An 11,548-nucleotide genomic window follows, 5' to 3' on the forward strand; every position below is an offset into this window, starting at 1 on the left:
GCCAGCAGAGGGAGCCCTAGAAAATGCTCTCTTTGACCCTGTTTAAAACAGAACTTCCTACATTTTATAGCATGGAAAATAAACTCTACAACACCGCAAATTAAACATCCACACAGGCAAGTTTCTCTGGCAATATTATCCACTGATGAGACTCTTTCAGGCATCTAATCTCTCAAGCATTAGATTATCACTCCACTACCTTGTCCCCTGTGAGAGATCTCTTGACTGTTGATTCATCGCCAGCTTCCTGAACCATCTTAATTACAAAAGAAAAAAGAAAAGAAAAAATACATATACCTGGCTCCATGGGCTAAATATCATGGGCCAAATATCATGCAAGTTTAAGATGGATAAATTAAATCTGAAAGTTTAATAATTAAGATTTTACATGACTTTGAAAAAATGTACAGTGAAAAGATAAAAGAGTTTTAGAACAAAAACCCTCTTGATTTTGAGTCATGGTTTGCCTACTTAATAGCTTTTTGAGCTGGGAAAAGTTTACCATCCTGGGTCTCAATTTCCTCATTTGCAAGGAAGAGAGAACAACATCTACTTTGGAAGAATAATGTAGAGATTGAGTGAGTTTAACTTCATGAAATGCCTAGTGAAGTCTCTGACATATGATAAGAGTCATACAAATCTTAAGTTCGACTTCCTATCTCCACAAACTACCACCTGAGGGCAAATTTTTTTAAGCTATTAATTCCTGGACACTGCATTATTTTTCTGGCTATGTACTAATTCTCTCACTCCTTAAAAAAAAAAAATAAAAAGAGGAAAAGACACAGAACATTAGTTAGCTAAGAGGAGACAAATCATTTTCTTAATGTTGTCTCTCAAAACTCAAATCCGTATGGATAGCAGATCTAAACATAAAAGGTAAAACAAAGAAGCTTTTAGAGAAAAACAAGAGAACATCTTTTGGATCATCAAGTATGAAGACCTCTTAAACTGAACACAAAAAGCTAACCATAATTTTTTTTCAAACTTGACAAACTTTACTGAAACTATGAACTTCTGCTCATCAAAGACACAATTAAGAGAGTGAAAAGATATGCTACGTATTCAACAAAGGAATTGCATTTAGAACAAATCCCAAACTACTACAAATCAAAAAGGAAGAGTGAAACCACAATAAGACACCACATCACGTTCACAAAAACTGCTAAAGTAAAAAGACAGTAACAAGGATTGGTAAGGATGTAGAGAAACTAGAATCCTCACACACTGATGGTAGAAATGTAAAATGGTGCAGCCTCTGTGGAAAACAGTTTTGCAGATCCTCAAAATGTTAAATACAGACTTATTGCGTGACCTAGCATTTTCATTTCTACGTATATAACCAGGAGAAATAAACATGTCTGTGTAAAAACCTGCACACAAATTTCATATCTGTGCTATTCATAATAGCCAGAAAGTGACAATAAGCCAAATGTCCTTCAACTGATGAATGAATAAACTAAATGTGGTACTTATAGAACGGAATATGATTTGGCAATAAAAAGAAATTAAGTATTAACACATGCTAAGACATGAGTGAACCTTGAAAACACTGTGCTAAGTGAAAGAAGCTAGTCACAAAGATCATATAATATGTAATTCCATTTATAAGAAATGTCCAGAATAGGCAAATCCACAGAAAGGAGATTACTAGTGACCAGGGGATGGGAGCAGGGGGAACAGAGAGCAGCTGCTAATGGGTATGGAGTTTCTTTCTGGGGTGATAAAAAGGTCCTGAATGAAGATACTAATGATGGTTGCACAACTCTGTGAATATACTAAACAACCACTGTACTGTAAAGTTTAAAACATGATTTTAAAGGTATGTAAATTATAAGCTCAATAAATCTGTTTAAAAAAGAAGACAGACAACTTAAAGAAATGGAGAAAAGGTTTTAGCAGATACTAAACAAAAGAACAATGGACTGGTTCAAAATTGGGAAAGGAGTACATCAAGGCTGTATATTGTCACCCTGCTTATTTAACTTACATGCAAAGTACATCATGCAAAATGCCCGGCCAGATTAATCACAACCTGGAATCAAGACAGCCAGGAGAAATAACAACTTCAGATATGCAGATGATACCACTTTAATGGTAGAAAGTGAAGAGGGAACTCTCATCTCTTTGTGAAGGTGAAAGAGGAGAGTAAAAAAGCTGGCTTAAAACTCAACATTCAAAAAACGAAGATCACAGCATCTGGTCCTATCACTTCATGGCAAACAGGTGGGGAGAATGTGGAAACAGTGTCAGATTTCATTTTCTTGGGCTCAAAATCACTGCAGATGGTGACTGCAGCCATGAAATTAAAAGACGCTTGCTCCTTGGAAGAAAAGTTATGGCCAACCCAGACAGCATATTAAAAAGCAGAGACATTACTTTGTCAACAAAGGTCCAACGACTCAAGGCTATGGTTTTTCCAGTGGTCACGTATGGATGTGAGAGTTGGACTATAAGGAAAGCTGAGCGCCGAAGAATTGATGCTTTTGAACTGTGGTGTTGGAGAAGACTCTTGAGAGTCCCTTGGACTGCAAGGAGATCCAACCAGTCCATCCTAAAGGAAATCAGTCCTGAACATTCATTGGAAGGACTGATGTTGAAGCTGAAACTTCAATACTTTGGCCACCTAATGCAAAGAACTGACTAATTTGAAAAGACCCTGATGCTGGGAGGGATTGGGGGCAGGAGGAGAAGGGGACAACAGAGGATGAGATGGTTGGATGGCACCACCGACTCAATGGACGTGACTTTGAGTAAACTCCGGGAGTTGGTGATGGACAGGGAGGCCTGGCGTGCTGTAGTCCATGGGGTCGCAAAGAGCAACGACTGAGCAACTGAACTGAACTGAACTGAAGGGTGTGACCAGAAAGGGAAAGAATGCTGGTTACATGAGTGTGTTGTTTCTGAAAAATTCATCAAGCAGTAGTACACTTACGTATAAAAAGTCTTAAGATATGGTCCTTCTATCCAAAAAGTAGAAATGAAATCACAATCTTAAGCACATACACCTAACACCTCACCTACAAGGGACACAGTTTGAAAGCCAGCAATTAAGTCTAAAAGGACTGAGCCCAATGTAAAGGCCACAAAGTAACTTGCTCTAACACTCATTCTTTTTAACAACATAAAAAGAAACACTTCTCCATAAGCACTCTAGAAAAAACAGCTACAATAAGCAACATGGCATTTGCTACACATTTTATACTCTTCCAAGAAGCAAAACGTGAGTTTATGACAGAAACTGCATAGTGAAGGGGCAGCCATCTCTACTACATAAAAATAAATTAGCACCAGTGATTGGAAGCTGGATTCTGAATCACCAACTATACATAAATAATCCCTAATGTGGATTCACTCAATCACTACAGGCAGTTTCAGTGGATTCTGAGATCGATTTAGTGAATCATGACAGAACTGACAAATGTCAAAATAGAGAAGTACCCAAAACTCATGCCTTAGTAAGGGTCACCCCAGGAAGAGTCTGTACACATTAAACAGCCGCTCCTCATCGCCCCAGACCCTGGTAACCACTATCCTAGTTCTTGTTTCTATGGATTTGCCTATTCCGCACATCTCATATAAAATCATTCAACATGTGATCTTTGTGACTGACTTCTTTGTGTACAGACCTAATCGTTCCATACTGGGTTGATTTCCAGTGAGGTATTCATCTCTTTACTTTGCACTTCCATCTAAAGGATCAGAACTAACACCTTAAAGCAAGGAAAGGAAACCACACACTACTTTCTGAACCCAGGATATCACCAGACGAGCTGTTTTATAAGCTTATATGCAAAGATATCCAAGCTTCTGGCTGGTATACAGGAGATGTGGGTTCGATCCCTGCATCAGGAAGATCCCCTGGAAGAGGGCATGGCAACCCCCACTCCAGTATTCTTGCCTGGAGAATTCCACGGCCAAAGGAGCCTGGTGGGCTGCAGTCCATGGGGTTGCAAGGAGTCAGACGCGACTCAAGTGACTGAGCACCCATGCACGCACTCACAATTGTGTGGTAAATAATTTTGAAACAGACTAGAAGAGTTCAAGGCTCACCTGTTAAAATATTTCTTCTCACATGCTCTACCAAAATAACTCAAAAGATATTGCTCTCCTGATTCTGACCCTATAACTTGTAACATATAGAGCAATTGGAAATAAAATTCAGATAACTAAATGAAGTAAAAACCCATCACTATATAATAGCTTTCTAGAATAGATCTGTAGGTTAGAAAAATGATATTAAAAGAAATCAGTCTGCTCCAAAAGAAACTAAAACTCTGACAACATGCCACCTCCTTTTATACTCTTCAAATACCAACTCAGGTACTTGTCTCTTAGGGAAAGAAAACTTGCTTTGTGACCTCAGGCAATAATCTCTCCTGTTCCTTTTCTTTAGCTGTACAGTGAGGAGGCTGACTAGATAGTTTTTAAGATCTAATGACTCAGCAAGAAAGAAATCTCTTGCTAAGCTATCTACTGATTCTATAGTGTAGATCAAACTCAACAAGATCGTTTTAAATCATATAGACTTTTAGTCATTTTAGTTCACGTGTTCAGTAACAAAAATGGCAAAGCAATGAAAAGAACACTGGCACTCATCTGTCTTTTAACATACAGATATAAAATTTCCTCCAGAACGAGGGTCTTCAAAAATTAAGCACATTTATAAAAGAATGGGTCAGATCTGATCCAAAACTTAGAACAGCATTAAAGTACATGGTTAGGTACATGGACAAAAGTAGCTGCTGAGTGACTAAGTGGAAATACTATTTAAAATGTTTACAAGTTTAACAGTATTGTCACTACAGTAGTGGTTTTCAATGGGTGACAAAATACTGTAAATGCTCATAAAGGCACCAGCTAACATTTATTGAGTTTTAATCACATTCCAGACCCTATGTTAAGTGCTTTACATGGAATATGCCATTTAATCTTCAAATTAACCAATGAGGTGGTGGACGGCACAGTTTTAATAAACAATGTGCTCAATGTTTTTCCAAAGTATTTTCATATCCACTATTTGATGTGGTTTTTAGTTTTTTAAAAAAGGCATTACTACTGGAGGATGCATTCCTACTCTCCCCACTTTTCAGATAAAAAGAACAAAGCTCAAAGAAGTTCAACGATTTGTCCAAGGAAAAACAATGAATTGGTGGAATGACACTAGAATCTAGTGATTCGTGAGGGTGGTTTCCAATGGTCGGTTAGGATAGTTTCTCAATGTATCCATCCATGTCCACAAGGTTCCTTGTTGCCGAAAATGTGCTTAAATGCCTTCTCACTAGTGCTTAAAAAAAACAAACACAAGCAAAACCCAAAGAACCCCAGCACCATTCTCTTCATGCTGTAGTAAATTTATATGCAATGTCAAAAGGAAGTACAGTCTCCCAAAGTCAGTCCTTTAGCTTTGCATATATTGTGTAGAAAAAAATGATCTTACTTGATAATCTACAGCTCGCAAGGCAAGCTACAGTCAGATTCTAAAGCACATGTCAAATCTTTATGGATATTTTCTACTTAGATTGTTACCTGATATTTTACTAGTGTTATCAAGCAATATAATTAACCATTTTGGTAGAATATTAAAGCCAACAAAATGAATATACTGATGTTAGTGGTTTTTCTAAGTTCAATTCTTATGAAAACTTCACGGTAATTATTTAAAAGCCCTGTCAATATTTGACCCAGAAAGCCACTAAAGCCAGTTCTGTGTACTTTACTACTTAATGTCCAGAGCCAGAAACCATAATCACCCACCAAGAACAGGTCTCTCCAAACGAGGATCCTTAAGTCCATATGTAAGAATACTCTTCATCATAAAAAATATATAAGGGTATACAAACAACATGACGGTATTAATTTGTTTGAGGCTTTTTAATATTGGAAAAAGTTTATGTTCAATGATACTGACAACTCCTAAAAGTGTCCTAAGGTTCACCTACACTGTATTTCTTATAATGAACAAAACACTCCTGTGTGCCTGTGCTCAGTCACTCAGTTGTGTCTGACTCTCTGTGGCCCCATAAACTGCAGCCCGCCAGGCTCCTCTGGCCATGGAATTTCCCAGGCAGGAATACTGGAGTGGGCTGCCATTTCCTTCTTCAGAGGATCTTCCTGACCCAGGGATCGAACCAGCATCTCTTATGTCAGGTTCCTTACCACTAGCGTCACCAAAGCTTAAGTAAAACATTCAGGGAGGAGCCAAGATGGCAGAGGAGTAGGACGGGGAGAACACTTTCTCCCCCACAAATTCATCAAAAGAGCATTTAAACGTCGAGTAAATTCCACAAAACAACTCCTGAATGCCGGCAGAGGACATCAGGCACCCAGAAAAGCAACCCAACTCTTCGAAAGGAGATAGGAAAAAATATAAAAGTCAAGTAAAACATTCGTAATAAATGAAGTATTCTGATTCTACATTTGAAAGCAAAATATGTTTATGAAACAATTCATAGCCTTTTACTAGCAGAGGTCAATTTTGGGAGCAGGTTAAAATCTTTAAATGGTGCTTATAAAACTTTTTTCATTATAAGATCATATTTGGAAAATATCAAATAACCCACTGTTTTCTTTTTGCACCCATTGTTTTCAGAGTGAGTGAAAAGAGAAGGGGCTAATAGTGAGATTTTTATGTTTTTCAAATGGGGGTATGAGTTAAAAAAGTTAAATACCGTGTTAGAATAAAAAAAATTATGACTATGAAATAATGGGATTTCATTTTCTCAAAATAAGAATGAAGTTGAAATCTTGCAGGATGTAATGTAGATTACTTAGGTACCATTAAGAAAGAGCACATCTATATAACAGTAGATATGGTCTTGGTATTGTTTTCTATAGAAATAATTTCACTTACTGTCCCTTTATCCTCTAAGGAGAATACCTAATACTGCCCAGTATCCAGCAAATGGCTCAGAAGATAGAGGCCTGTTATTACACTGGAGCCGCAATTCATCTCAATGGCCTTTCCTTCAAAACTTCCATCATCTCAAAATCTCTCTTGGAGGAAATTATAAGGAATAGTGAACATGACATTTTCCATGTCCCCATACTGTTGTGAACATCGGCTCCAGAATGTCCTCAGATATCCCCCATTTCAAAGAGTATGAAGTGCAGAGTAGAATTAATTTGAATATTTTAATTTAGAAACATCTTACAAGGGGCACCCATAAGGCAACTCCAAAAATTCTGAAAATGGCCTTGACGGTTTCACTTGATAACAGAAAATCTAGGCAAGAATTCTCTATTAAATACAGTTACTTCAACTGTAGTAACTTCTAACAAGGCTGAGAAGTCCTGGCTAACATTTCTCCTGCTTTATGTTAGGATTAGAGAATGGGAATAAAAGTGGTATGCATGGTAAACACAGAATCAGACCCAATCCATATGGAAATCCAAAATATAATGTTATTTTTCTTTTCTTTTTCTTTTGGGCTTACCACGCGGCTTATGGAGTCTGCCAGGAAATTTCCTATAACGGTGTGTTTAAAAGGAAGCTTCTCACCAAATTTTAAAATCTTATACTGGTAGTCCACTTTAAAAAATAATTTTTATAACTATATTTTAAAAAAATATATAAATATTTCAGTCACTGTGAACATGTTGGGAAAATAAAAGAATAAAAATGTTGCCATCCACCAATTATCCTTTTAATATCCTGGCTTTTTAGCTTTCCATTTTCCTGGGCACTTGAATGTATATGCACACACATACATGAAGGCACATCTATGAACCCACAGTGTTTTGAAACATAGTTTTCACTGAATGCATAGCATTCCAATTTGCAGTTAGGCCCTAATTTATTTAACAGTTCCTCAGCTGTTGGATAAGTTGTAAAGCTAACATCCTATGATAACTTTTGGCCATACTGTAATATACTTAAATATGTTAAATTACTCAAAATCTTTGTGAAACATGGCTAAGGGGCAATGTTAGTCACAGGAAAAAAAAAAAGGATGGGAAAAAATTTTAACAGTAGTTACCTTTAGATGGTAAGATTACAGGTAATTGAGGTTCTTTGTTAAACTTTTTGAACTTATCCAAATGATTTCTAATAAACATGCTGATAATCAGAAAACAATGTAGCAATTTACTAAAATGGAGACCAATGTTTATATAACTAGACATTAGAATTCACTGATATGGGGAAATACAATTCAGTGAAGATAAAAGGTAGCATTTAAGGTTGTAGATAAATACCTGTAACAACAAAAGACTAGAAAAACTAAGTGTCTAACACCAGGGGGTGGTGCTTAACCAAACTATATTACAACAGATTCACTAAGGAGCTAAGAGAAAGTGAGAAGCCAATCTCTGTGTGCTGCTACAGAAAGACAGAGACGATGTTCTTCCACATTAAGAAGACCAGGATGTTTAACAGTATGTATCATGTGATTCTAACAGTTATAAAAGAAAACAGAGTTAAAAGTTGGGGATGGGGTGTTGATTGTTTTACATGCATAAAGCACTTTTGAAAGGATACATAAACTGTATCGGTCACTTCTAGGTTAAGTATGGAGAGCTGGGTATGTAATACGATCACAACATGAAAATGTGCATTAATACATAAAAGATAAAAAGTAAATTATTCATAGCAGAAAATCTGGAATCACTTCAAAGTTGTCTCCTAAGTACTTTTTTAAAGCAGAATCTAACAACAGATCTAGAAAAATAATGGAAAAAACAGAAAGTTCAACCTATGAATTGTAGGAATACAATTTAAAAATAACATAATAACTAGCAATGGATATGTGTGCACTATAAACTGGTATTTCAAAACACACTTACACAAGTTTTTATCACCAGCAAGGAAACAGACAAAGAATTACTAAAGAAAACTAGCTTTTAATTAAACCATTCTAGAACTTATTAAACATGGGTGATTTTATTCCATGATTATCCTGTCATATTTACTCTGGTTTACAAGCTCACTAATCCAGAGACAGAATATACAACCACAATTTAGGCAATAACAAATGGAAATAAGATTTTTATATGTTGAGATTTAACATAGTACTTTCCTCCTCTAAAAACAAAGATAAAGAAACCAATTACAGAATGGGGCAGAGTGGGTTAGGAACTCTGAAACATTTAAAAAAATTCTAAAGTAGATGATCATTACTATTTTTAAAGCTCCCTCTAATAAAACTCAAATGAAAGAAGAATTACTTCATCTTTTGCAACATTTATGCTCCAGATGTGGACTGGAAACTAAGGTTGTCCTTACTAATTCTAAAAACCATATTTATAGATTAATAATATCTGCAGTACTGAATACGAATGCTGATTTACTGAGGTGCACCTATGTAAAAAAAAAGAAGAAAAAAAAAATACTCCAACTTGTTTAACATCCCACAGTCATTAACAGAAGTCACCGAACAGGAATCCTTTTGATGTGTACAGCTTTCATACAGACTTTTAAGATTCATTAATACTGTGCTTTACCTAGAACACGTTATCATAAAAATATCATGAATCCCCAAAGATTCACGGCCACAATCAGCTCATAATACTGGATAACAAACCCCACAGCAGAGAGCTGGGAATCAAACCAGAGAATACAAAGAAAAATACTGCCACTAACTTTCACTTCACATCTGGGATCTGACAATTCTCCTTCCATTTCCCCCATCAGTGTGGCACCTGGGGATTGGCTTAGCTAAAGGGAACAGGAAGGTATTATGATTTATATATAGATTCCCCTTATTTTCTGGGAAAATTATCCTTTCCACACACCCAGAGTGTGGCTTCAAGAGGAATTTTTAGCAGAATGGAGGGACAACTAGCTGTGATAATCCTGAAGATCAGAGAGGTGACCGATCACAGCCCCATTAAGCAGATGTCTGGTAATTTAGTTTAAGAGATGTTCTCTCACCTGAAACATGGGACCCAAGGCAGAAGATGAGCGCAGCAATAGGAAGTGCACTTTCCCACTTTCAGTAAAAACGCTCTTGTGAGAAGCTGAGGAGCTAGTATCTATTTACACTCTATTATGTCCTGAAATAGCACCATGGATCGGGGCCACTTTGTTAACAGTCCATCATGTTATCACTCACGCAGGTGTCACAGCACACAACCAACACTGCCACTTCTTTGAGGAAAGGACTTCCAATTCCTTGAGGAAAGGATCAGCTCTGTACAACCCAGGCTGTTCATAGCTGGGCCTGAGCAAACGCCTTTCGAAATACTGTTTCTCTGCATCCTGGTGACTGCACTTGCTTTCCTTTACTTACCTGGATTTTTTTAAGTTCCTTTCCATTACCTTTTACATTGTGGATCTAAATCTTAAAATCCACTGAGCAGCCTTAGGAAAAAGGAGAACGGAAGTTGCCCCCGCCAGGAAATGTGGAAAAGGAGGGTTGGGAAGGTCAACAGCGGCACAGGAGACAGAGAAATCCAGTGAAATTCAAGTAGGTTTAAGTCCGTTAAACCTACTTCTAGGCAATTCGTTTCGTTGCCTAACTGGCTTTTCCGGACATCCAGGCAGCGCCGAAGTGAATTAACTCGAGCCGTCTCAGCCCCCGCCTCTAGTCTGCGGGTTCCAGGTTTCCTTTTCTTGGAAAATTCAAATGCTACCTTCACCATCACCTCTTTTGCAGACTTTGCTCCTCCCACCCCCTCCCCGAGCCTTCCCTAACTTTGAGAGCTAAAATAAAGGGGAGGGGGCTGAGAAGGCCGCGAAGAGAAAAAGGAGTCAGGGTTGCCCTCTCGCCTGGGCCACCCCCGGCCAAGTCGCCTGCTGCCTCCTCGGTTTCTAGCCCGTCCTCCCAAAGCAGCGGACCCCGGGCGCTCCAGGGAGGCAGGATACGAGCGGCCTCCCGAGCCGGCCTTGTCCAACGATGCGCCCTAGACCGCCGCTCCTTCGCGGGGTCGGGCCTGGCTGCCCCGGGAAGAAGTCCGTCGGGGCCTCCGCCTCCCCGCGGCCGGGCCCCGCCTCCCGCCCGCGGCCCCCGGGCCGCTGTCGAAGCCCTTACCCGCAGGACGTGGTAGCCTTCTGTGCCCCCGCCTGGGATCTCGACGCTCTGCGAGGAGCCCATGGCGGCGGGCGATCAGTGTGATCGGGCTGGGTTCCGCGCTGCTCCCCGCCCCCCGCGCGCCGTCCGCTCCGCTCCTCCGCGTAGCACTTGGGACGTGGCACTCACTGCCTCCGGAGAGCCGGGCCGCACTGCCCGCTGGGAGATGGTCACCGCGGCAGCCAGGGCCGCTGCGACGCCGCAGACAGCGCCACCTGCCGCGAGTCACCGGGAGGGGTCTGAGGCGCCACGCGGGCCAGGAAGGAGGGAAGCCTGGAGCGGAGGGCGGGGTGAGGCCTACTTATGCTCGCGAGAGAGCAGAAATACGGTTCATCCGGCCTTGGTACCTTGCTACGGGTCCCTTGGCTTGACAAGATTCATCTAGACGCGTTCCCGCTGTTCCTGAAGAACGGTTGCTCGACTGTAGCTCCCCCTGGTGGCCAGAGGCCGGAAAGGGGCTCCTGCTGAAAAGAATAGCTGCTGCTACTGCTAAGTCACTTCAGTCATGTCCGACTGTGTGTGACGCCATAGACAGCAGC

At 39.7% G+C, this 11,548-nt stretch overlaps 1 protein-coding gene across 2 annotated transcripts in view; it reads right to left on the reverse strand.

Moving 5' to 3' along the window:
* Positions 1-11,245, reverse strand: part of GORASP2 (golgi reassembly stacking protein 2) — a 33,280-nt gene extending 22,035 nt beyond the window's left edge. The window contains exon 1 of one of the 2 annotated variants that reach the window (XM_061435508.1): positions 10,971-11,245. In XM_061435508.1, coding sequence (XP_061291492.1) covers positions 10,971-11,033 — 63 coding nt within the window. In that variant the 5' untranslated portion in view covers positions 11,034-11,245. Of the gene's footprint in view, positions 1-10,431; positions 10,862-10,970 lie in introns of those variants that run through there. The other variant, XM_061435503.1, reaches the window with a different exon arrangement.
* Between the last annotated feature and the right edge of the window lie 303 nt (positions 11,246-11,548).

The sequence above is a fragment of the Bos javanicus genome, chromosome 2 (assembly GCF_032452875.1).
Source record: "Bos javanicus breed banteng chromosome 2, ARS-OSU_banteng_1.0, whole genome shotgun sequence".
Lineage (NCBI taxonomy): Eukaryota > Metazoa > Chordata > Mammalia > Artiodactyla > Bovidae > Bos > Bos javanicus.